The sequence below is a fragment of the Protopterus annectens genome, chromosome 7.part0, assembly GCF_019279795.1.
Source record: "Protopterus annectens isolate FY-2018-M chromosome 7.part0, PAN1.0, whole genome shotgun sequence".
NCBI classification, from domain to species: domain Eukaryota; kingdom Metazoa; phylum Chordata; order Ceratodontiformes; family Protopteridae; genus Protopterus; species Protopterus annectens.
The window spans coordinates 981,961,569-981,989,327 of NC_056739.1; the positions used below are offsets into that span (position 1 = coordinate 981,961,569).

At 43.7% G+C, this 27,759-nt stretch overlaps 1 protein-coding gene across 3 annotated transcripts in view; it reads right to left on the reverse strand.

Moving 5' to 3' along the window:
* NPTN (neuroplastin) overlaps positions 1 to 27,759 on the reverse strand; it is a 2,340,387-nt gene that overhangs the window by 917,471 nt on the left and 1,395,157 nt on the right. For all 3 annotated transcript variants that reach the window (XM_044077564.1, XM_044077563.1, XM_044077562.1), the window contains exon 6: positions 6,523 to 6,796. In XM_044077564.1, coding sequence (XP_043933499.1) covers positions 6,523 to 6,796 — 274 coding nt within the window. The remainder of the gene's footprint in view (positions 1 to 6,522; positions 6,797 to 27,759) is intronic.

The following is a 27,759-nucleotide window of genomic DNA, read 5'->3' on the forward strand; positions in this document are numbered from 1 at the left end:
AATTTAAAACATGACCTAGCAGATCCACTTAGATCCCTATTTAACCATAGCCTCAAGACAGGCTGTGTTCTGGCAGAATGGGAGATATCAACCGTCATCCCTCTGCACAAGCGGGGATCATCAATCAACCCAGGGAACTACAGACCCATGTCTGTAAGGCCATGGAAGAACCATCATGGACCTTAGCAACAGTTCAAATTTGTTAAAGGTAGACCATGTCTGTTAAATCTGGATGACTTCTTTGAGAAAGTCACCAGGGCCATGGATGATGGAAGGACCTGCATACCACCTAACTTGACCTTGCAAAAGTATTTGACAAAATTCCCTATTCAGGAATTATAGAGAAACTCTCTCAACTGGACATAAACCCATACGTCACCAAGCTGGTAGCCAAATGGCTCAAAGACAGGAGGTGGGGGAATTCGCCTCTAGCAAGAGGCCAGTCACCAGCAGAGTACCACAGATTTCTGTACTAGCTTCTTTCCTGTTTAGTATTTATTTCTCAGAAGTCAAGACAAACGGAGGCAGCCTTTGTCTGACCAAGTTCGCTGATGACTGCAAATTAGGGGCAATCTCTTAATCACTGAACACTACTGATATACTGCAGAAAGGATTAACACAGATAAATGATTGGTGCCAGAACCATGGATTGAAACTAAATGTGAAAAAATGTATAATGATTACCTTTGGGAAAGCAAATACCCCAGCTAATTGCAATACAGACATAACTCTCCTAAGAGAATACCTAGTGGTATGTGATCTGGTATTCAGGATGGTTCAAATGGAGATCATGTTAAAGTTTGTAAAACAATGTTCAAATCCCAAGGAGCAGTGGGATCCTTTAATGGAGGTCTAAGTAGGAAAGTTTTTTCTTAAAAAGGCTTTGCAAATTTTGGAGGATGCTAAAGGTAAGTTATTTACTCCTACATGAAAATTGGAAATGGCAGCTAATTGTACTTTTATTGCAGAAGAGCCAACACTTTCATTGAAAACTAAAGCTAACAATTCAAGAACTTTAGGAATAGGTGCTGAAAAGGGATCTAAATTCTTTTGCTGTGTCCAAATGACAAATATTTTCCTTTTGTAAAGTTTCCTAGGGGAAGCTTTATGGGATGACAAAAGAATGTGATGGACAGGGGTGGACAGCCTGGGCTGTCTAGCAGTCAACAGAACTGAAGAAACCATGGGAACAAATTTAGGCCTGGAATGTCCAGATGAATCATGTCTGTCAGGTGAGACAGTAGATCTGGAGTTGAACTCAGGATCCAGGGAGGACAATGGAGATGAGGCCAAAGAAAGGGAAACCAAATCTGATGAAGCCAGTAAGGGGCAATGAGGGATAAAGAATAGTTGTGTAAAATCTTACCCTAAACATATATGTCCTTCTCCTCTATATGTTGCAGTATTCATAATATGAGGAAGTCCTCTGTAGGCTGCCTCGACATCTGGCCGGTATACAAAAGTCTAAAGCTACTGTAAGGTACGTGCGATGTCACACATAGGATCCCTTCCAGCGTTGGTTATAAAGTGATGTCAGGAATATAGCAGACGTCAGCATGTACCATCCTCAGAACTGAATGCCCCATGCAGAACACCAGCATGAGATAAACTGAGAAAACTCACATCCAAGAAACAAACAAGCAAGCATCAGGGGGAAGGTGGGAAGGCCAGAGAAAGACAGCTATGGTTATGGTAAGATTTTACACAACTATTCTATGTCCTTCTATTCATATGTTGCAGTTTTCATAATATGAGGGAGAATACCAAAGCTTATGCAGAAAAAAGAGTGGGAGGAGGGGCAATAGCACTCTCTACAAATCCCTGAAGAATAGCCCTAGCAAAACCAGCTCTAGATCTCGATATATCATCCAACTTGTATTGTTTTGTGAAGGTATGGACATAAGACCAAGTGGCTGTTTTTAAGACAGAAGTATTTAGACCCTTGGAAAAAGAACCTGAAGAAGACAGTCCTGCTTAACTTGTCTGCAATCATGTTGGATTTACCTGGAATGTGCATTGTTACCAGAAACCGATTAGAAGAGATCGCCCAATGCCACATTCTTATAGCTTCTTGACAAATGGAATAAGACTTGTTTCCCCCCTTGTTTGTTGATGCACCAGACCACTGACATATTGTCCATCTGAACTGCAGTTGTCTCAGTGGGGAGAGTAGCTTGAAAGGCGTGCAATGCTAGGAGGACAGCTCTCATTTTGAGGACATTTATATGCATATTGGCCTCTTCGGGGAGTTATGTGCCTTGGACTGGGAAGTCCCCCCACCTGATCTGAGGCATCTGTAGTCAGTATGGCCTTGGGTGGGGAAGAACAAAGGGATGACCTTCTTGTACTTGAGAGGAGTGTATCCACCACAGAAGATAATTTTTACAAGCCTGTGTTATTTTGATCTGACAGGATACTGGACAATTGAGTTGCAAGTGTCAAGTGACGAATTCTCATATGGTACCTCACCAATGGTACCAGAATAATGACCTGGAATGGAATAGATTGAAGTCTGGACATGGGGGAGAAGCTGTTTCAGTGATTGTATTGAGTGAGGCACCAATGAACTCCAATATCTGTGATGGTTCGAGATGAGATTTGTTGTGATTGATCGAAATCCTCAAGTGAGAGCATAACTGGAGTACATAGTCTCAATCTAGAATCAAATGATGCTTGGTTGGAGGGGTTAAGAGCCAGTCATCCAGATATGGAAACACTCAGAATCCCTGCAATCTCAAGTGAGTTGTTACTACTGCCATACACTTGGTAAACACCCTGTGGGCTGTGGTGAGACCAAAGGCAGAGCTCTAAATTGGTAATCACTGGCTCTCCACTGGAAGTGTTTACATCTCCTGGATTGTCTGTTCATTTTGATGTGATAGTATGCATCTTGAAGATATACTGAGCACATCCAGTCATCCTTGTGCAGAAAAGGCACAATGGACTGAGCCGTGACCATCCAGAACTTCATATACTAAACTGATTAATTTAGAATGCTGAGATCCAAAATTGGTCTCCAGTTCTCTGTTTTCTTTGGCATTAAAAAGTATCTTGAATAGGTTCCAGACTCTTTTTGGTCTGAAGGGACCTCTTGGATGGCTTTTCTAGCAGCTTGTTTATTTCTACTGCTGCTGCCTCACTCTGACTAGGTGGAACATTGGCGAATTTGTATATTATTAGCAGGGGTGGAAGGAAAAATGGTATTAAATAATCTCTGAATAGTATCCTTCGCACCCATAAATCTTTTATAATCTCTTGCCAGACTCTCTGGTGCAGGGATAAATGACCCCTGACTGCTTCCAGAGATGGACAGTCGGGTCTCCTTTCAGAAACACTGATAGGTATCTATGAATCTCTAGTTATGCGGACCTCTTCTGTCTCAGGGAAGACATCTTCTATTAGCCCCCCCCCCCTGCCCCTTGGGGAACTGTCTTCACATGGATCTTGGAAGGGGCCCTGGGATTTTTTGAATCATATTTTCTGCCCTCCTCATTGGTTCCTACAGAAGGACCTTTGAGGGATTGAAAAATGTACACCTATAGCAGACAGGGTTTTTCTTTCCTTCTCACACCTAGACAGCGTGTCTTTTACTTTGGGGCAAAATAAAGAACCTCTGTCAAAGGCACCATTGATGAAGGAAGATTTGAAGGGTTCCGCAAAATCAAACAAATATATGCAGGCATGTCTTCTGATAGAAATTCCTGAACCCACTGCCCATGTGATATCTTCAGCAGTGTGGGAGAAAAGCCTCATGGACAAGTTTGAAATGGACTGATGGGTAGCCAACTGCGAGGCAACAGTGGTCTCTGAGTCGGAAGATATGGTCCCAGTGAGTGATTTGGCAAGCTCCTTTATCAAATCCATCAGAAGTCTTGTGAACTGTGCCAAATAATTCAGAGACCAAAGGCCAAAAGTTGCCGAAGCGTAGACATGCTTCCCAAATCTGTCCAATACCCTAGAATCCCTGTTAGGTGGGTGAACAGGGGAACTTTGCTCTGATAGTTCCTTCTTTGCATCTGCCGCTATGACCATGGCATCAACTGGTACTCCCTTGCTCCAATATGTTCTGTCCTTTGATGGTGCCAGGATCCTATCTTGTCGCTTAGGGAAAGGCTATCAGGCTGCTTCCATGCCCACCGAGAGACCAAATCAGTGAGCTCATTGGTGGGCGGAGTCACCCAAGAGGGAGGAGGTTCAGATATGGGAGCTGAAGTAGTAGTTGGATCCGGGGAATGTTTTCTTGATTCTTTATGACAGGAAACTCCCTTCTTGGCAGCCTTTTTGGGGTTTGAGCCTCAAAGGATGCTGAAGTAGATTTGGAAAGTAGCAAACCTCTTAAAATTAGCTTGTTTTTTTTCTATTAATCAAAGCTCTGGGGTTGAAGGCCTTAAAAATATCACAACTCAAGTTAACATGAGCAGGCCTAAAACAGTATACACATTTTGAATGTGTGTCTGATATCGTAATTTTATGGCTACAGGCCATGCACTTTTTGAAACGCACATGATTTAAGAAAAAAGGGAGCAGGTATTAAGAAAAAGTTTTCTTTTTTATTTTTTAGGAAGATTATTAGAAAAACATACCAACTATGGTAAAATAGAAGTACTAATAAGTACAATAAAGAGGAATACCAACAGCGGTATTCAAGAAATCAAGAAATTCACAAGTAAAAAATTTGAATGGGAAGGGAACAGAAATATAAAAATAATATATTATTTAATAAAGATTAATAGGAATGGATGAAGCTCTAGAAAGATTGAAATGTTACAAAGATATAACTCACAAAAAAGTATCTAGCTCGAGAGCATGCAGAGCCCGCGTCCATACGCTAAAGCAGCAAATAAGATCTGAGGTATGTTAGGTGACTAGGGCATTATGGGAAAGGGAGGAGCTTGAGAATTTCAATGTTCCACAAGTTGGAAGAAGCAGAAGAGTCGGATCCGAGGATCAGATCCGAACCCCACGGTTGAGGAATGAATGAAAATGACATCAGATCTAGATATTAACGTATTTAAAGATACACAACCCATACTTCACTACTATTACTAACTGAGCTACTACTGGAAAGGGGCAACTGAGGCTTACAAGTGAAAAAGGTTCATGGTATGTGATGCAGCAAAGAATTCAGTGTGTGTATATACTCAAAGTACCTGAAAAATACTATCAAACCAATAAACTACGAGTACAACCAAATCATACAGCTCCCTGCGTTGACCACATTTAAGAAGAAATAAAAGCTGCAAAGGCAAAAAACATTGACATTATTATCTGCAAATTCTCTACTTTTAATTAAGATTCTTCTAAGTTAACAGAACATTACATACCACTACAGAAAAAAATGTTTTCAGTGAGTTCACTAAAAACATCTTCAGGGGTTAGGTCTGCCTCCAGCAATGCAGTCACCTTAAAATATAAACATGCCAAAAACAAAGGAAATTTACTTATGAACTGTATTTAACATTAATGACCACCAGGTGTCTTTCTTGCAACATGTACTAGATACATTGTGGAATGCAGTGCCACGAGTTGAAAGACTTCGGCTCACTTCCTTAAACTTAAAAAACAAAACAAACAAAACAAAACAGTGATAGTTTACATTTAAACTAGTAGATAGAGTCTACCCAATTGCTTGAGATATCACTAAGTTTTTTTATGGTGGAAACGCATGAGTTCTTCTTGCATCTTAGACTTATTAGACTGCTGATGATAAAAAGAAAAATATCATACCCCAGGTTAAAGTTCTGCTGTTAGTATTACCATAAGTAGTAAATTAGTTTTAAACTATCACTTTTTTACAACTATTACAATTTTCTACAATGTAATTCTCAAAATATATAACAAAGAGTTAAGAAGCACCTAGGCAAAACTGAAATCTGCTTCTCAGGCTGACTCTGTTCTTCTTAGTTTTCTTGTTAACAGCTAACCAGTTTCCTATAATACTCTCTTGTGACAATTACTGGATGAAGAAAAGGAGTGCTGATTTCCATTTCAGTGCAGAAACACTCAATAATATAGATAAAAGGACTTTAACAGTGTCTGAAAATTAAAGTGAAAAAAGTTGCTTTAAGAAATTAAAACTTTGTCTTTATGCCATAATATGCTCAAGTACTGCAGTTACCTAAACATTCACATACTGCTTACTTATTTATTTACTGATATTATTATTATTCAGTACAACACTAATACAGTACAGTGAAGGTGGTCAAGTTTCCAGAAGCCGTGCCCAAACTCCAATAACAAACTACTACTGAACAAGGACATTATAAAAAGAAAATTTTCAAAGCTAAAGTTAACATATAAGAAATAACTGACAGTAGCAATCATAGATTCCATTAATTTATTGCTGCTGTCCTATTAATGATACCTATGACAACAATGTCTTTTTTTCTTGTGTGCTGACAGCCAACTGTGTAGTTTTAATTTGCAAAAATACTGTTTAGCTTTTGGAAGCCAACCATAAACATAGTGAAACAGCCATCAGTTTCAACATACAAAATTTTTTTGCGAAGGTGAAATACTTACCATCAGGTACTTCGTCCGGCCTCTTCCTTTTCTCATAAATGACTATGATGACAACAAGAATAATAATTTCTGCCAAAATTCCAAGGAATGGCCACAGAGGGGCCAGATGACTGCGGACACGAAGAATGGTAGTGACATAAGTAGAATTTATAGAGTTGGTGGCATTGCACTGATACTCGCCAGGATCCATCTCGATTTCCAGATTCACAATACTCAACTCAGTGTAATTTTCTCTAGTTGAAATGAAGAAACGGCCAGTTGAATTGCTGATTTCCTATTTAGAAACCCCAAAAAAGACAATCATACTCCAGAAAACTTCCTATCATTTTTATTTATCACAATACAATATGGCAGAGCTATCTAATCACTGCACTTCATTAATTTTGTATAGGATAACATTTCAAAAACAGCTAGATATTCAAGAAACACACTGCCTTACTGATTGATAGTATTGATTGGTAGTGCTGCCCTGCTACCCACGCTCTGTCCATCTCTCTAAGCTTAGAACACCACCCTGCCTGTCTGTGAGTGTGAAGGACCAAGACCAAGGCAGCCCTTCAAACTCCCAGACAAGACCCTTTTAGTTTTTTCTAGTGCCACGGTTAGAGAAAGATCTCTTGGGATACTGCTCTACACTCTAGTACTACTTATGCTTGACAGTTCAAAATTCTGAAAATCAAAGTTGCAGAAGCATATACCTTTTCCCCATGCTTATAAATAATCATCCCATCCTAGTGGTGGAAATTTGGGAGGTACTAGGGAAGATAGAAAGTACTCCTGCTAGTGAGTGGGACAAAATGAAACTGGAGTTTAAAAACAGGGTAGAAATAAAAGAAAAAGAGATATGGTTAAGAAGTAACAAGAATTATTTAGAGGGGATGACAAAAGTTAAAGTATTACAGTATAAGGGAAATCATATAGAACAAGGTGAGATGCAATTTCAAAGTAGTAAAGAAAAAATAAGGAAGTACCTAGATAATATGTATGAGTTTAGAAAGTTTGCTGATCAGCAATTGTTGTGTGCTTTTGAGAGCACAAAAACTTTTGGTACAGTGACTTAGGAAACAGAAATAAGAAAGAGTGGTTGCCAAAATTAGGGGGTGTATAACAAGAAAATAACCAGAGATCCTGTAGAAGTATTAGAGATATTTTGGAAATTTTATAAAAAATTTGTATAAAGCAGAGAAGTGGGAAAATCAAGAAAAAGCACAAATGGAAATATTTAAGGAAGACTTAAATATGCCAAGGTTAGAGGTAGATGAGGCTCAACAATTAGTTAAAATAGGAGGTGATGAGATAAAAACGGTGATGGATAACCAATCTGCAGGAAAGTGTCCAGGAATAGGTGGTATTCCAGTAGAAGTTTAGAAGCTAGGAGGGAAGAAAGTGATTAAGATCTGGAAGGTTTTGTTTAACATTATTTTAAAAGACGGGATGCAACAACATTTTGGAAAAAAAGCTGTGGTGGCTGTAATGAAGACCCTGTTGATCCAGCTTCTTATAGGCCCATTTCACTTTTAAACCATGATTATTAAGTGTTTATGTCTATAACGGCTAAAGAATGGTAAAGATGATGTCAAAATTGATAAATATGGATCAGTGTGGCTTTGTGGCAGGGATGCAAACATTTGACAACACTAACAGAACAATGACGACCCAGAAGGAAGCAGAATGTAAAAAAAATACCACTGCTGTTGGTTGGTCTTGATATAGAATAAGCATTCAACAAAATAAGCTGGGATTTTATAAGCAGGACAATGGAAGAATTTTCATTTCCTGATACAATAATAATGTTATTTAGAAGGATATATGAGGGATTGGAAGCTAAAATCAAAGTGGGAGGGTACTGCTCTGACAAGGTGTGTCTGAACAGAGGAACCAGGTAGGGGTGTCCTCTTTCCACTTTGTTATTTGTGTTATATTTAAAAGCATTAGCAAAATAAAATAAGGGACTCAGAAATTCAAGGATATAATGGGTATGGTGTTCAAGAAAAGTTGGCTTTATTTACAGATGATATTATTTTGTACCTGATAGAACCAGATAAGGGCATGTCAGTGCTGTGGAACATTCTGAGACAGTTCTGTGTTTTTTTTTCAGGCTATTACATTAATAAAGATAAAACAAAGGCTATAACCATAAACTATGTATGCATACATGAACTGGTTCAGCAATACCCACATCTGTGGGGACATGATAAAATGACATATTTAGGAGTGTGGATTAAAAAGGATTCTGTTATGGCAGCTAAGGATATGTGGGAAGAGACTAAACAAAAGATAATACAAAAAATAAGAAACTGGAAGCGCTTGCCTATGGAAATGTACATCAAAATACAAACAGTAAAAATGTTTTAGTACCTCTAGTTTTACACAAAGGCCAGGCATATTTTTATCAACCAGAGAAGTTGTGGATAGTGATTAATAAATATTTGAAGTATTATCTGTGAGGGGAAGTTGGATAAGTTGATTCTCCCAACAGGACAAGGAGGTTTAGGATTGCCTGATTTCAAGGGATATTTAAGAGCTACACGGTTATGGATATTATACATAACACAAAGAAAAAGCTACAATTCAAAGTGGAAAGGGATAGTGATGAAGCAGGAAGCTAATTCAAGAAAAAAGGAAATAATGGGATTTTTGGATGCAGATCCTTAATGAGAATAACAACAGTCATACAAAATATTATATTCATAAACGATCAGAGTATATTAAGAAATAAGCCAACACAGGAATGCAGAAAAGGAGATTCTGACAATAGGGATAGCTGCAATTTGGAATACAGAGAAAAGGCAAGAAGGGGCTATAATTTACTGGATGAAGCTGGCAAAGGAACCAAGGTATTGGGAACAAACAATTAGAGAGGGAAAGGTAACAGAATGGGAAGAGGCCAAGAAGACATTTGGGTTGCAGGCTAGTGACTGCCTTCCCTATCAGGGATTGATATCAGAGTATAGTCAAAGGGAAAGGGATGGGGACCTAAATGAAAGACCTGCACTGGTTGAGTTTTTAACTGAATCTAAAACAGAAGCTGCTGTTAAAAAGGGGATAATTAATATGGCATATAAAATATTGCATAATAAAGAATAGCTGTGTAAAATCTTACCATAACCATAGATGTCCTTCTCTTCCACGTTGCAGCATTGTTTATCTGTGGGATTCCATGTCATAAATGATCCTGACATCTGGCCAGTATACAAAACCCTTTTACCACTGCCAGGTACGTGGGATGTCACACATAGGCCCAAGCTGGCATTGGCCATAAAAGTGACGTCCACACGTACCATCCTCAGAACTGAATGCCCCAGGAAGAAAATCATCCTAAAGTACAAAGGAGAAAACACACATCCAAAGAAAGAACATGAACTGGGGGAAGGTGGGAAGGATAGAATACTGCAACATGGAAGAGAAGGACATCTACAGCCCTAGTAGAGTGAGCCTTAACAGGGGAAGAAATGCTTTTAGCATGAAAAACATAAAAACAAATTGTCTTAGAAATCCAAATAGAAATAGTCTGCTTGGAAGCAGGCCTTCCCAGACCCTGGGATGAAAAGACACAAAAAGCTGATCAGATTTCCTGATAGCTTTAGTTTTATCCAATTAAAATCTGAGTTGTCTGTGCACATCCAAGGTGCATAGGATCCTCTCACTGGAAGACTGTGGTGAGGGAAAAAAGGTAAGCAAATTAATGGACTGATTAAGCGACAACTCATTCACAACCTTGGGCATAAAGGAAGGGTTCATAAGCAATGAAACCCTGTCCTTATGAAAAAAACAGGAAAGGTGGGGATGCCATCAAGGCTTGTAGTTCAGACACCCTTCTGGTTGAAGTAATGGCAAGCAGAAGCACAGTCTTCCAATACTGTAGGGTAACTCTTGCTGCAGGCTCAGAAAAGGAGCCACAGTGAGGTTTTCCAGAACAAAATTAAACTCCGAGGGAGGTGGAACAGGTTTCCTGGGAGGTCTAATGCGAAGGATGCATTTAAGGAAAAGTTTAACCGCCAATCTAGAGGCCAAAGAAGGGAAACAGAGGCAGATATGCAGAAACAGCTGAAAGGTGTGCTTTAAATGAAGAATAAGCTAACCCAGCCTTCAAAAGTTCACACAAGTAAGATACAAACAAAGGAATGTACACATTTAGTGGGCCTAGGTTACGAGAAAGACACCAGATGGAAAACTCTTCCATTTGGATAAGTAGGATCTCCTAGTATTGAGTTTCATGGTGTCCTGCAGCACCTTAAGCACATCCTCAGAGAAAAGGTGTCTGAAAGGAATCAAAATTTTATCACCCATAGTGTGAGGTGCAGAGCTGACAACTGAGCGTGAATGAGTGTTCCCTTGTCTTGTGTGAGGAGATCCACCCTGTGAGGTAACTTGTAATGACTGCCCTTGGTTAAATGCAGAAGAGGAAACCAATGTTGTCTTGGCCAAAAGGGAGTCACCAGCAAGATTTTTGGTCTGTCCTGCTAAATCTTCAGCAGAACTTTCTGAATAACAGGGAAGGAGGGGGAAATGCACAGAGAAGCATCCCCTTCTTAGAGATTTATACGGCATCCACCTTCCACACTAGAGGACCTGGAACTCTGGCACAAAACTTTGGAAGTTGTCTGTTCAAGGGGGGGGGGGGTGTCAAAAAGATTTATTTCAGGTGTATCCCACCAGTGGAGAATGTCCGGAAACACATCCATGTGAAGCATACATTTGTGGGATTGAGTCACAGACCTGCTCAGAGTGTCTGCCACAACATTTTGGTTGGAAGAGATGTACATTGCCTGCAGACTGACATGGTACTGAGTTACCACTTCCCATACCAAAAGAGCTAGTCTGCATAGAAGGTATGATTTTGCCCCCCCCCCCCCTTTGTTTACATAACATAGAAATGTGGTGTTGTCTGTAAATAGTTTTATAGATCCTAGTTGAAGAAGAGTATGAAAAGTCTGAAGAGCCAGCAGAAAAGCCCTCATCTCTTTTATGTTTATGTCTCCCTTCCTCTGCGAAGGAGACCAAAGGCCTTGTACCTTCATGGATGCCAAGGCTGCCCACCAACCCATGTCTGAGGTGTCTGTGAACAACTCTTGAATTGGCAGGGGAGGATGTAAAAGGTATGCCTGGATTCTGGGAAATCTGCTGAATCCACCAAAGAAGCTCCCTCTTTAAGCAAGCAAGAAGAGGGATGCCACATTCAAACTGATTTCAAGTACCACTGAAACTTTCTCATGTGGAGTTTGGCAAGAGGTAGCATGGGAATAGTTGAAGCCATGAAGTCTAGAAGCTTGAGAAACTCCCTGGCTGTCAAAAAGACTGCAGAGGGAGAAAGTCTTGGAAGTAACCGACTAGAGACAGAACTTTATGAGGTGGAAGAGAGGCAAACATGAGATCTCTCTGAATCCTGCACTCCAGGAAAAGGTGGTTCTGTGAAGGGGTGAGCATGGATTTTTTTAAAAATTACTGTGAATCCCAACCTTTTCAGAAGAGTAGCAGTGAACAAGAGATTGTGATGTGAGGTCTCTGGCAGTGGTGCCTATAGCAAAAAATCATCCAGATAGGGGAAGACCTTTATGTCTTGGAGTCTGCAGGAAGCAATCAAAGGAGTTAAACACTTTGTAAATACCTTTGGTGCCATAGAGAGAACAAAGGGCAAAGCACAAAACTGAAAATGTGAGGAAGCAAAAGAAAAATGTAAAAAATTTTCTGTAAAGTGGATAAATGGGAACATGTAGGTAGGCATCCTTGATATCCAGGGAGGGCAAACAGGCCTGTGGAAGAATGAGAGGAAACAGAGCTTGGAGGGAAAGCACATGAAAAGTTGGGACCTTTAAGTAGATGTTGTGGTAAGAAAGATCCAGGATGGACCTCCATGGGCCATTTTTCCTGGAAACCAGGAACATCCTTAAGTAGAACCCTCTTCCCCTTTGTGACAGTGGAACTTCTTGAATAGTTCCCTGGGATATCAAATATTGGAGCACCTCTGGGAAGAAAATAAGTTGTTCTCGGGGTGGCTGAGGAATTCCCATGTAAGGAGGAAGAGACTTCCAGACCATGAAATATCCTTTATGAATAATGGACAGAATCCATGAATCTTGATTGATGTGTTCCCAGACTGGAAGGGAGAGAGTAAGGTATTGAGAGAGGGGAATGTCACCAGAGGGAACCAGGTAGTCAAAGACTACCTGGCTTCTCTGGAAAAGACTGCTTTTGAATAGAAGGCAGCTGTGAGGGTTTAGAAGTAGCAGATCTCCTGACACTTTTTTACCTCTAGAAGGAGGAGTACAAGATTGTTTCCTGACAAAAGCAGTCTTAACTGGGTAGTTCCTTTGGAATCTGGGAACTGAAGACACAAAGATATGTTTCAAATCCTGCAACTCTACCTTTCTCCTGTAGGAATTTGAAAAAGGTAGCACCTTCAGTACCAAGCAAGGCATTATTATCTAATAGTCCATCCATTAGCTTAGGCTTAAAGATTTCAGGAAGTGGTTTAAGCCTTAACCAAGAGTATCTCCTTAATACAGAGCCAGAGGCAGCTGCCCTAGCAGATGCTTCAGCAGCATCATAGCTGCATCTAATGGAGTGGAGTACCACTTAGGAAGATAAATCTAAACAGAAAAAAGCTGAGACTTTACATCTGAATACGGAAGGTCAGAGAGAAGCTGAGTACCATGAGAAAGAAGGGCCAAGGCATACTTATTCATATGGGTTTGACAGTCAGTTGCCCTAAAGGTAAGAGTAGATTAAGTGTACATGTTTTCCCCAGCTTTTCCCTGGTTTTACTCTTCTTATCTGAATGGAGAAGAGAAGCAGAAGGCAAAAGTCTTGATGGCTTATCAGTAGCTACAGAAACAACCACTGGGTCTGCAGTAGGGCATTTATAAAGGAATGTACAGTCCTCTGGAACTTTATAGAACTTATATGGCCATTTGGGAGCAGGAGGTTGAGAGTTTGGACTCTTAGAAGCAGGAGTGAAAACATCCAGAAAAGCTGGTAGTACTGGAGACAAAGCAGAAGGAGAAGGTGAATCCATTTGGAGTAAATTGTAATATCTCCTATGCACATCAGTAACCTGTGAGCAGTCCCACTTGAACCATTTCCTCATACAATCAATAGTCTCCTCAAAGGTGATATCTTCACCAGGAGACTCAGTTCCATTGGACTCCTCCTAAGGTGAAGCAGACTCCAAAGGGAAAAAATTTGGGCAGAGTATGCCAATGACACATCCTCTGAAGAATCCTCATCCTCAGATAACACCTGCTCCCTAAATCTTTTCCGAGGGGAAGAAGTAGAAGGAGGGCTAGGAAGGGAAATATCACTGGGAGCCTTCAAAAGCAAAAAGGCATAAATAATCCCTGTGAGAAGGCCTGCCAGTCAGGCGGAGGTTCCTGAGGGGCTAAAAGATGTTTTTTTAAGGGGCACAGCAGCCTTGTGGAAGGTGAAGGGACCCTATGTAGGCCTGCATTCTGTAACAGTTGTCAGTACCTCCTCCGAAACCATGATGTGAGAAATACCTCAAGAGTCTTCTGAAATAATGAGTCTAGGTTCCCCCTGTTTGTCCGAGACAGACGTCTGCAAAACCTCCGAGAACATGCCAGTGACTGACTCCATGACGGCGTCCACTTTGGTACCTGCCAAGGAATCTGAGACAAAATCCAAATGGCCCTTCAGGCTTTCACTGGCCTCAAGAGGGACATCCTGAATGGGAGGCGCAGGTGACGCTTCAGGCCTAATTTTCTTGGCCTTCTTTGCGGGGGCAGCAGAAGGGCCCAAATACCCTCCACAACGCTGTGCACTAACCTCTTAAGTCTTTGATTCTCAAGGAAAATATTCACAGAGTGAAGCAGGCTATGCAAGGTTTTGGGAACAAATGTCTGACATATAAAGCAAGACTTATGGTCGTGGTTAGGGCCTAAACAAAACAGACACTGATCGTGGGTAGTGGTATTTGTCTTCCACAATGGCACCTACCTGCCCTGGATGACATGTAACCTCAAACAGAAAAGCAGCAGCAAAAGTAAAAGAAAAAAACCCTAATGGGGCACTTATCTGAACTAGCTTGTACAGCAACCAACAACTCGGGCGAGACTGATGGTAGAAGATGGTGTTTGGACTGGCGGCACAGAAGTTCTGAGGATGGTGTGTACAGATGTCACTTTTATGACAGACACCAGCTTGGGCCTACATGTGATATTGGTCAGATGTTGGGATCGTTTATGGCAGGGAATCCCTCATGTAAGGAATACTGCAACATAGGAACAGAAGGACATCTATAGGAATCAATCAGAGGCGATTAGAAAAGATTGGGAGAAGAGATTAAATAAGCAATTCACAAAGAAATAATGTGAACACATACGTATGGATACCAAATATGCAACAAAATATAGAAGATTTATTTTTGCCTGGAACTGTTTGCACAGATACATTTATACCCCAAACAGAATCCAAAGAATGTTTCTTCAGGTAGACAGCAAATGTTAGAGGTGTAATGGGAAAGAAACAGGTACCTGGGAATATATGTTCTTGGAGTGTAATGATTTGGCAGACTTTAAAAATTAGAAGCTGAAAAACCAGTGAAAACTGTTTATTGAAACACAGCAACAGAAACAAAAGGTTTAGCACTTTCATCCATCAGGACATCATCAGAACAATGAACCAGCCCATTCAATCAGTATAAATAGTAATTAAAAAGTACAGTTGTGTACCTACCATAAATGTAGATGTTCGAGTGTATTCACTGTTGCAGTCATTACACTTGGGGTTATCCTGCTGGCAAGCTACCCGCAGTCGGCCTGAATTCCAAAGTCCTGGTCTGGCATCGGTTGCTGTCACCTCTTCCCTGACATTAGTGCGCCAGGGGTATATAAGATGCAGCCGATGCCATTTTCTTCAGTTTTTCTTGCCCCAGATGCCAGGTGCCTCCAAAAGGGTAGGCTAAAAAATAGAAGTTATGTCCTTACCATAACGTTCCATGTGGAGTGTTCATCTCGCCTTTGTTCTTACACATGGGTTCGGAGCCGATCCTCGGCTCCGTGCCGGCCTCTTGCAAGCTCTGCATCGAGAAGAAGCTCGAGACAATCTAATACCCACAATCCCCCTCTGCCTTTACCTCAGATCTAGTTTGCAAGCAAACCAATCTACATAAAAGCACATTCATGCTTACACACATAAACATATCTAAACAGACACATATAAACATATATGTGTATACCAACTATGTACACAGAATAATAGCAGTAGCAAAAAATGCTTCTGGCCAGGCATCAAAGAACGTTCTTCCTAAGGGTGGGAGGGTGGGACTGTAAGAACAAAGGTGAGATGAACACTCCACATGGAACGTTATGGTAAGGACATAACTTCTATATGTGATAGTGTTCAATCTCGCCGTTTGTTCTTACACATGGGTAGCGTCCCTAGCTCCTTGATCCTGAGGAACTCACGGGAGGACGTTCTTGAGCACAGTGGAACCAAAGGTTGCCCTGTCCCTAGAAACCTTGTCTACTTTATAATGAGAAATAAATGTATGTGGCTTAGACCAGGTAGCAGCTGCACAAATAGCATCCAGAGGTAGGCGAGCTGCATGAGCCAAAGACGTAGATATCGATCTTGTGGAATGTCCTTTGGGTTTGTGTAAAAGGGGTTGATCTACAGAATCGTAGACATAGATTATACAATCCGTTAACCATTTAGAAAGAGTTCTTTTGGTAACTGCAAGTCCTTTCCTGCTATCAGCAAAAGCCACAAAGAGTTGATCTGTTTTCCTGTGATCTTTTGTTCTATCCAAATAAAACCTTAGCTGTCTGTGAACATCTAATTTGTGTAACATATACTCCATTTTGTTGGAGTGGTTTTGAAGAAAGTGGGTAATTCAATGGACTGATTAATATTGTTAATGGAACATACTTTAGGGAGGAAGGATGAATTGGTTCAAGAGAAACTCTGTCAGAGTGAAAGATCAAATAAGGGTGCTTGATGGAGAGAGCCTGAAGTTCAGACACTGCCTAGCAGAAGTAATGGCTACCAGAAAGAGAGTTTTCCAGGACAAAAATGTTAATGGGCAAGAAGAGGCAGGTTCAAAGGGGCAACATTAATTTAGATAGCAACAAGTTTAGACTCCAAGGTGACGTAGGAGATCTGACCGGTGGTCTAATATGAAAAACTCCTTTTAAAAAGGCTTTACAAAGTCTGTGAGCCATAACAGGAGCTCCACATTCTTCCACATGGAAATTGAAATGGCAGCCAATTGAACTTTTAGAGTAGCAGGAGAAGCACCCTGATGAAATAAGTCTGTTAAGAACTCTAATATCTTATTCAAAGGAGCTATAAAGGATCCACATGGTGTGTCTTCGCCCAGAATACAAACCGTTTCCATTTGCTAGTATATGTTTTAGTAGTGGAAGCTTTATGAAGCCACTAATATATCCTGGACTGCTGGTGACAAAAGATCAGACCTGGCTAAGTTGGAATTGGAGCAGCCAAGCTGCTAGATGGAGTGACAGGAGGCGGGATGGGGAACCCCTGACGAGTGAGTCAATAGATCTGGCTCTGGGTCCAGAATCCAGGGTCCCCGAATGCAGTGTATTTTCAGGAAGGGAAACCAAATTTGACGAGGCCAGAATGGAGCAATGAGGATTATCGTCCTGTGTAGGTTCCTGGCTTTCTGGAGAAACTTCGATATCAGAGGAAATGGGGGAAATGCGTATAGGAGTCCCGGGGGCCAATCGTAAACCAGTGCGTCCCTGGGGACTTCCCTGGAGGGGGTAATAGGGCAAAGTAGCTCCTGCATTTGGCATTCATTGGAGACGCAAACAGGTCGCAGGAAGGCTGGCCCCACATGCGAAAAATCCTTTCCGCCACTGACTGTTTTAGAGACCACTCGTGCGGTAACAGAATTGCTCTGCTCAGCCTGTCGGCTATGACGTTGGATGACCCGGGATGTGCGTTGCTATTAGAAAGCGACCCGTGGACTCCGCCCACTGCCAAATTCTCATGGCCTCTCTGCATAGTTGATAGGACTTGGTTTCCCCTTGTTTGTTTATGTACCAGACTACCGACATGTTGTCCGTCTGAACTGCAATAGTCCCTAGAGGAAGGAGGGGAGCAAAGTGTTGCAACGCTAGAAACACTGCCCTCAACTCTAGAACATTGATGTGCAGATTGTACTCCAAATTGGTCCATTCGCCTTGGACTGTCTGTCCCTGAAAGATGCCCCCCCACCCTATCAGGGAAGCGTCCGTGGTCACCGTAACTGTGGGCGTGGGTAGCACAAACGGCCTCCCCTGGGAAAGGTTGCACGTTTGAAGCCACCAGTTTAGATCTGTTTTGCAAGTCTTTGTTATAAGAATCTCGTGTGTTAGAGGTAGTTGTTGAAATGACCATTGAGCAAACAGTAGCCATTGTAGGACTCTCATGTGCAGCCTTCCCAGGGGAATTGCAATAAGGGAGGCTGACATGAGGCCTAACACCTTCAGTACTAGTTTTGCAGGAGATTTCCTTGACAAGAGTAGAAGACGTATGTGAGTCTGCAGTGATAATATCCTTTCTGGGGGAAGCTTCAGAATTAATTGACGTGTGTTTAACTCTGCTCCTATGAACAAGATATTTTGTGATGGCTGAAGTAAGGATTTTCCGAAATTTACGGAGATCCCTAGGTGAACACACAGTTGAAGAACATAGTCTCTGGCCTGCAGTGCCGGGTGGTGGCCGAAAGGAGCCAGTCGTCCAGATACGGAAACACCTGGAATCCCTGACGTCTCAAGTGAGACGCTACCACTGCCATACATTTGGTGAAGACCCTGGGGGCTGAGGTCAGACCAAAGGGCAGGGCTCGAAATTGAAAGTGACTGGCTCCCAGCCGGAAGCGCAAATGATCTCTGGATGCCCTGGCCATTTTGATGTGGTAGTATGCATCCTCTAGATCTATTGAGCACATCCACTCGTCCTTCTGCAAGAATGGAAGGATCGATTGAAGCGTGACCATTCGGAACTTTTCTTTCTTGACGAAAGTATTGAGGTAGCTTAGGTCTAGAATGGGCCTCCAGTCCCCTGTTTTCTTTGGAACTAAAAGAACCTTGAGTAAGTCCCGAATCCTTGCTGGTCCGCTGGGACTGGCTGGATGACTCTTTTTTTCTAGCAGCTTTGAAATTTCTAAAGCTGCTGGCTCTCGCAGATGGGCGGTACATCTGGGAGTCTTTTCTTTGGAATGGGATAGGATAGGAAGGGTATGGAGTAACCTCTGGTAACTACGCTTTTTACCCACTTGTCTGTAGTTATACCTTGCCAGGCCTGAGGGTATAAAGCTAAGCGACCCCCGACTGCCTCCAGAGCAGGACAGTCGGGCCTCCTCTCAGGAGTGCTGGAAAGGTTTACCAGGAGTGTATCCCTGTCACCTTGATGTTGCGGACCCCCTCTGCCGCCAGGGCGGCGTCTTCCACCTCTGCCCCCTCCTCTGCCTCTAGAGGGGGCATCACCCTGTGTGCCTGAGAAAGACCCTTGGGGTTTCGAAACCACATTTTCCCACCGCGTTGCCCTTTGGGGTACGGTCTAGTTGGGGTGGAAACGGACTCCGACAGCAGACAGAGTCTTTCCCTCTTGTTCACACCGGGTAAGGGTCTCCTTTACCTTGGGGCCAAAAAGAGTGGCACCGTCAAATGGGGCGTTTGTAAAGGAAGACTTGAAGGCTTCCCCAAAGGAGCATAGGCGCATCCAGGATTGTCTACGAAGAGCAATCGCTGAAGCTGCTGCCCTACTCGAACCTTCGGCTGCGTAAGAAATCAGCCTCATGGACGAGTTAACAATCGATGTTAGGGTATTAAGTTGCGCTGTCACTTTCTCTGAGACAGCTGCATCTGTAGTACCCTGGAGGTATCTCCCAACTCTTTGACTAGATCCCTCTGCAGACGTGTAAAATGGGTCAAATAGTTCAGGGACCGCATGGAAAAAGCCGCTGAACTAAAAATGCGCTTCCCATATCTATCCATCGTCCTAGAATCTTTATTAGGCGGATGGACAGCCGAAGAAGACTCCGACATCTCCTTTTCGTGGCTGCAGCCACCACCATAGCGTCTACTGGAACTCCTTTTGTAAGGTAGGACTTATCCTGAGGTGCTGTGATGTACTTGTTCGGTTTCCTTGGAACAGGTTCCACTGTGTCAGGAGCCTCCCACGCCCTTCAAGCAATAAGTTCCATTAGTTCGTCGAAGGGCGGAGTGACCCAGGAGGAGGAAGGGCGAGCACCAAATGCCTTCAGCAGAACTGACTCATCCTCAGAAGGGGGAAGGGACTGCCAGTCACCTCTCTGTTTCAGGATCTCCAAAATGTCTGAAAAGAGACATCTTCTGAAGGTGACTTAGGGGACCCTCTGACTCATCTAAGTCAGTATCAGATGTTATGGATTCCTGTGGAGAATCCAAGTGTCTCCTCTTACACAGTCTCTTCCTAGGGACTTCCTCGTGGGGAGCATCCGAAGAAGCCTCGGAGGAAGAGGGGCACCCTCCAGGGGTGGCTGAGGCACTGGTGCCCGACGCTTGGATGTGGCCGTGGGTGCAGATGAAGACAAAGGCCCTTTATGGGGAGGAGAAACTGCTTCCACTGATGTGGTTGTCTGGGTAGACAACACCTTCCTCATCAGGTCGAATGCTCCCGGGTCCCGCATCGAAGAGTCCCCGGTTCGAAGAAATGGGAAGAATCCCGACACGGGCACGAAGGCATCGACCCGAGGACGGAGCCGAATCGATCCGTGTCGAGGCCCGAGGGAGAGTCGGAACCGACACCGGTTCGACTCTCGCCCCGAACCAAGAACAGACCGTCGGCTCCGAGACTCGGTACCGGTCTGACGGAGTCGAGGTGAGGAACAGACCGAGAAAGGACGGTTCTGGACCGAGGGCTCCACAATCAGCAGATCAGCCTCTTCCGGCTCCAAAGACTGAATCGGTCTCGGAGGAGGAATGGATGGAGATACAGGAAGGCCTTCAAGTTTCGACACCAACTGGGTGGAAACCGAAATAAGTTTAGAGAGGGCGAATGCTCCAACAACTTCTGCACCACGCGATCCACATCGACATCCGAAGTTTGGAGGAAGAACGGGTCGAAGGAACCGAAGACGGAGCCGACCTCAATATGGCGAAGGAGGAGCTCCATCACGGTTCCAAGACTCGAGGCTCAGGAACCGACACCAGTTGAACACTCGGCCCGAAGTCTGTGGAACCGGTGATCTAACCTTTGAAGAAGAGCTCGGAGCCGATGACTTAGGCTCCGGCGTCTTCGATTCCTTAGAGGACTTGATGCCTGGTCAGAAGCATCCAAAGCCTCTTGGAAAGCTGGTTTCAGTAGACCTCTGTCCATCAGTTTCCTGCGCCTATCTGTCATGACCCTCCCACTAAAAGAGTGACAGATGGAGCAATCCTCTTGTAAGTGAAGAGGGCCAAGGCAGTAGACGCAGGAACTGTGGTTGTCAGTGACCGACATTTTTTGGCCACACTGACAACGTTTGAAACCAGACTTTGCTTTCTCCGACATAGTATAACAATATATAACTACAGAAAAACACAGTCAATCCGAGAAAAAAGTCACAATCAGGTTAATGTCAAATCCGGTTAAATTGTCTCAATATGGTAGATGTGAAGGGTGTAGGCCCCGATACAAAAATACCGAAAATAAGGTTAACGGTACCAAGGAATTGTGGAACCACAACACAATCACACTTGTTAATACAGATAATATCAACTAGAATATATTTCTTAATAAAATACAACAAAAAAGTTATATCTTAGCTTAGAAACTCTCGAGCTAGCTCCCAACGATGCGTATGCAGCAGCGGCAAACTAGATCTGAGGTAAAGGCAGAGGGGGATTGTGGGTATTAGATTGTCTCGAGCTTCTTCTCGATGCAGAGCTTGCAAGAGGCCGGCACGGAGCCGAGGATCGGCTCCGAACCCATGTGTAAGAACAAACGGCGAGATTGAACACTATCACATCATTGCTTATAAAAAGCATGTACTAAAATAAACAATACTTTCATCTACAAGCAAATACACCACATAGGTTGTATAGAATAGAGAAGTACAGATAAGTCCCAGCAAAGAAAGGGGGATGGTGGGTGGGTAACCAGGACTGCAACTGTGAATACACTCGAACATCTACATTTATGGTAGGTACACAACTGTACTAGTTTCACTGTTGCAGTCATTACACTTGGGTTGAATCCCAAAGCTGAGGTTGGGCGGCTGGGTCTAAATAGGATTTGGAGTGGCTATGAGGCCCTGCAGAACTGCAATGGCAAAGCCTGATCTGGATTTAGAGTAAAGAGGTAAGTGGTAGTGCTTGGTAAAAGTGTGCACTGAAGTCCAAGTTGCAGCCTCCAAAATATCCTTGGTTGGTACTCCTCTGAGGAAGGCTGCTGAGGTGGCTGCTGCCCTGGTCGAATGTGGCCTAATGCCCTTAGGCACTGATTTGCCATGTTGTGAATAGCAGACACAAATGCAGTGTCCTATCCATTTTGAAATAGTCTGCTTTGAGATAGCCTTTCCTTGTGATCCTGCAGCATATGCCACTAAAAGTTGCTCAGTCTTTCTGAAAGCTTTAGTTTTGTCCAAGTAGAAGCGTAGCTGTCTGTGTATGTCCAAAGAATGCAGAAGTCTCTCCCCTTTATTTTGGGGATTTGGATAAAAAGTAGGCAAATGAATGGTTTGATTAAGAGCCACACTGGATACTACCTTTGGCATAAATGTTGGGTTTGTCCTTAGAGAAACCCTGTCCGTATGGAAAATGATAAAAGGTTCCATAGCCATTAATGCCTGTAACTCTGAGACTCTTCTTGCTGAAGTTATTGCTAGGAGCAGAGCTGTTTTCCATTATAAGAATTTTATCTTGGCTGTATTGGCTGGCTCAAAAGGAGGCAATGTGAGCTTTTCCAATACAAAATTGAAGTCCCATGTAGGTATCAGTGCTCTCCTTGGAGGTCTTATGTTTTTGGTCCCTCTGAGGTACTGCCTTAGCAGTGGATGTGAAAAAATAGGTGGTTCCGTATTGTAATGAGCTGAAATGGCAGAGGCATGGATCTTAATTGATGAGAAGGATAGGCCTTTGTCCAGCATCTCAGTTTGGTATTGTAAAATCTTAGGAATATTTGGAACAAGCGGGTCAATTCCTTGTGCCTGGTTCCAAGCACAGAATCTCTTCCATTTTTCTGCATAAGATTTTCTGGTGCTGGGCCTCCTGGCTTCCAAAATAACATCCATAATTGCTTTAGAGAGTGTTGAGTTTTGAGTGATTATATTATTCGCCATGCAGCCAGATTTAAGGTTCTAAGTTGGCTGTGCAGGATCTGATTGTTTTGTTGGGTCAGAAGATGAGGAATTTGAGGTAAAGTCCAGGCTGGGCCTTGAGACAAGCTCTGTAGGATTGGGTACCAGTGCTGGCGTGGCCAGTCTGGGGCAATCAGTATCATTTTTGGCTTCTCTTGTCTGACCTTTAGGAGTACCTTGGAGAAGAGAGGCAGTGGAGGAAAGGCATATACTGTAATGGTTTTCCAGCTGAATGATAGAGCATCCACCTTCCATGCTTGTTTGTGATAAGTCCTTGTGCAGAATCTCTGTAGCTGACAGTTGTGAGGGGAGGCAAATAGATCTATGTCTGGGCATCCCCATTTCCTTGTTATCATGCTGAAGACTTGTGGATCTAGTTTCCACTCGTGAGGGTCTATGAGGTTTCTGCTTAGTTCGTCTGCCAGAGTATTTGTCTTTCCTGGCAGGAATTGTGCTTGCAGATGCACTTGATAAGTCAATGCTGTGTTCCACAAAGTCATGGCTTGCCTGCAGAGGGGGTAGGAATGTGTGCCCCCTTGCTTGTTTATGTACCACATGACTGTAGTATTGTCCGTCCTTAGCAACAGTTGTCCTGGATGGAGTAGATCCTTGAAAGCTATCAGAGCATTCTGTACAGCTAGCATCTCTTTTTGATTGATATGAAGATGCATTTGGCTTGTGGGCCACGTGCCCTGAATACATTTTCCTGCCATGTATGCCCCCCAGGCATAATCCGATGCATCTGTTTTCAGTGTCTGCCTGGCTGTGGGCAAAGTGAATGGCTGTCCCTTGTTGTGGTGACAGGCCAGTGCCCACCATCGAAACTCCCATTGCAGGCAGGGAATGAGGGTAATGAGAAGTTATGTACCTACCATAACGTTCCATGTTAGTTGTCTTCTCTCGCCTTCTTTCTTGCTTGATGGGTTCGGAGCCGATCCTCGGCTCCGACTCGGCACTTGCTAAGCTCGAGAGTCACTTTTACCAGCTCGAGGCAGCCCCATATCCCATGATGCAAGGTGGTAAGTACCCAGATCTCGTTTGTACCTATAGGGAAACACACCTAGCACAAAAAACTTTCCACTGAGGAAAGAAAGCAATTGGCCTAAGGAAGGGCTGAAATGGGAACCAGGTAACTAACTGGTGCCTAAGAAGCAATCTTCCAGACAAGGGAGAACAAGGTCTGTCCAGGCAAGGGGATAGGAGGGAGGGTCGCAAGAAAGAAGGCGAGAGAAGACAACTAACATGGAACGTTATGGTAGGTACATAACTTCTCAATGTTAAGTTGTCAATCTCGCCTTCATTCTTGCTTGATGGGACCGCGTCCCTAGCACCTCTATCCTGGGTGGCTCAATGGAACAGACCCTTGAGAACCGTAGAACCAAAACTGGCTCTATCCCTGGAGGCCAAATCCAATTTTCTAATGAGAAACAAAGGTATGAGGAGTGGCCCAAGTGGCTGCTGCACAAATAGTGTCTAAAGGGAGTCTAGCCTGAAAGGCTGTGGAAGTGGCTAAACTTCTGGTGGAATGCGCTTTTGGTTTTGAGCACAGCTGTTTGCCCCTGAGCTGATAGATTTCGGAGATGGTGGAAGAAAGCCATCTAGATAAGGTCACTTTGGAAACAGGAAGGCCTTTCTTATTTTCAGCATAAGAAAGAAAGAGCTGATCAGATTTCCTGAATTGTTTTGTTCTGTCCAAATAATATCTGAGTTGGAGGTGAACATCAAGATAATGTAATTTTTGTTCCGATCTGTTGGAGTAATTAGGGAAAAACACAGGGAGATCAATAGATTGGTTCAAATTAGTTTTCGAAGCCACCTTAGGCAAAAAGGATGGATTAGTTCTCAAGGATACCCTGTCCTTGTGGAAGACCAAATAAGGGGGACGAACAGAAAGGGCATGAAGTTCTGACACTCTCCTGGCCGAGGTAATAGCGACAAGGAAGAGTGTTTTCCATGAAAGAAACTTCAGAGAACATGAAACAGCTGGCTCAAAGGGAGGAAGAATTAAGGATGTCAGCACTAGATTTAGGTCCCATTGAGGAGGAGGACTCCTGACAGGAGGTTTAAGGAGAAAAATCCCTTTTAGAAAGGCTCTACAAAGCCTGTGGGACATAATGTTGTGATCTGCAAACCCGACATGAAAGTTCGAGATAACAGCCAACTGAACTTTAACCGTGGAAGATGAAGAGCCCGAGTGAAAGATTTCCGCTAAAAAATCCAAAACTGCATGAACAGGGGCAGTAAAGGGATCTATATTCTTTGATTTAGCCCAACAAGAGAAGCGTTTCCACTTGCTGGTATAAATCCTTCTAGTAGAGGATTTAAGAGAAGCCACTATAATATCCCTAACCGGGTTAGAGATCATAGGAAGCCTGGCTAAGGAAGGAAGTGGAGCAACCAAGCTGTGAGGTTGAGAGAAGGAATAGACCGATGCAGGTGACCCGATTGGTGGATCAGAAGGTCTGGCACTGGGTCCAGATGCCACGGCTGCACCAATAGGTGACGATGGAGGAATGGAAACCAAATTTGTCGAGGCCAATAGGGGGCAATGAGAATCATTTTGGCTCTCAAAACGGTGGCTTTCTAGAGTACTTGTGGAATCAATGGAAAAGGAGGAAAGGCATAAAGAAGTCCCTGGGGCCAATCCTGGGTAAGAGCGTCTCTGGGGGGATGGCCTGGCAGTGGGAAGAGAGAGAAGAAGTCTGGGCATTTGCTGTTTTGGGGAGTAGCAAAAAGATTGCAACATGGGCGACCCCATTCTAGAAAAATCTCCTCCACTATAGATTGTTTGAGCGACCACTCGTGAGGCATGAGAATAGCTCTGCTCAATCTGTCCGCTAAAATGTTGGTTTTCCCAGGGATATGCATTGCTACCAGAAACCGATGAGAGGAGATCGCCCATTGCCAAAGTCTGAGAGCTTCTCGACACAGGGGGTAGGACTTGGTTCCGCCCTGTTTGTTGATATACCAAACTACAGACATGTTGCCCGTGTGAACTGCAATTGTTCCCAAGGGAAGAAAGTCGTTGAGGGCTTGCAACGTTAAAAGCACTGCTCTCATCTCTAGGACATTTATGTGCAGGTGGTATTCGAACGGTTGCCACGTCCCATGAACCATCCTGCCCTGATAATAACCCCCCCACCCGATCAGGGAGGCGTCCGTAGTGACTGTGGCTACCGGGGCCGGGGATACAAAGGGTCTGCCCTGATGAATCTGGGGAGAAGAAATCCACCAGGATAGGTGGTTTTTGCAAGCTTGTGTCACCAGGATTTGGTGATGCATGGGAAGTTGTTGGTAAGACCACTGGGTGAACAACATCCATTGAAGAAGACGCATGTAGAAGCGGGCCAAGGGAAGAAGGGTAATGGCTGCTGCCATGAGACCCAACACTTTCAGGACCAGTCTGGCTTGTACCTTTTTGCTGGTGAGGATGACCCGCACATGACTTTGGATATCTGAAATTCTTTGGTCTGTGAGGGTTGCTGACATCCGAACAGTGTCTAAATTTGTGCCTATAAAAGTAATAGACTGGCAGGGCAACAAGGAGGATTTTTCGTAGTTGATCGAAATCCCTAACTGAGTGCAGAGATTTAGGGTGTAATCCCTGGCTTGGAGAAGTTGATGTCTGGTGGTGGCTGAAAGGAGCCAGTCGTCGAGATACGGAAACACCTGGAATCCTTGACGTCTCAGGTGAGCCGTGACCACTGCCATACATTTGGTGAACACTCTGGGGGCTGTAGTGAGACCAAAGGGCAGGGCTCTGAATTGAAAATGACTGGACCCCAGCCGAAAGCGGAGAAACCTTCTGGAGTGTCTGTGAATTTTTATGTGATAGTACGCATCCTGAAGGTCAATTGAGCACATCCAGTTGTCTTTGCCCAGGAAGGGCAAAATTGATTGAAGTGTGACCATTCGAAATCTTGTCTTCTTCACAGACTTGTTGAGTCTGCTGAGATCCAATATTGGTCTCCAATCTCCCGTCTTTTTGGGGACCAAAAAGAACCTTGAGTAGATTCCGGGCTCTGAATGGTCTGTTGTAACTGGCTGAATGGCCCTTTTGTGTAGAAGCTTTGATACTTCTAACTGCGATTTCCTTAGGCCGGGTCGCACATCTGGAAGGGAATTTTTGTGATTGAAGGGACTTTCCTCGAAAGGAATTTTGTAACCCTCGGATATGATCGACTGTACCCATCTGTCTTGTGAGAGGGAAAGCCAGGCTTGTGGGTACAGCGATAATCTTCCCCCGACTGCCTCCAAGGATGGACAGTCGGGCAACACCTCAGGGATGCTTGAAGGGCTTGTCAGAGAGAGACTCTCTGCTTCCCTGGTTTTGTGGACCCCCTCTGCCTCTAAGGCGGCATCTGTTATTATTACCCCCTCTGCCTCTAGGGGTAAACTGACCACGTGTATCTGGCGTGACTCCTTGGGATTTGCGGAACCACATCTTTCCGCCCTTCTGTCCTTTGGGGTAAGGTCTAGAAGGGGTGGAAAAATGGACCCCTATGGCAGAAAGAGTCTTCCCATCCTGCTCACACCTGGTCAATGTATCCTTCACTTGAGGACCAAACAAAGTTGACCCATCAAAGGGAGAGTTTGTGAAGGACGCCTTGAAGGGATCAGCAAAATTACAGAGCCGCATCCAGGATTGACGTCTCAGAGCCATTCCTGTGCCTGTGGCTCTACTCACTCCATCTGCTGCATACGAAATCAGCCGCATGGAGGAGTTGGTTATGGAGTTAAGGATTCCTAGCTGAGAAGCAATCTTGTCTTGTGCCCCCTGAGCTGTAGGATCCTGTACTACTTCACCTAGTTCCTTAAGGATGTCCCTTTGGAGTCTGGTGAAGTGACACAAATAGTTCAGCGAACGCATGGCAAAGGTCGCTGAGGAAAACATCTGCTTACCATACCTGTCCATGGTCCTGGAATCCTTGTTAGGAGGATGGACTGGTACG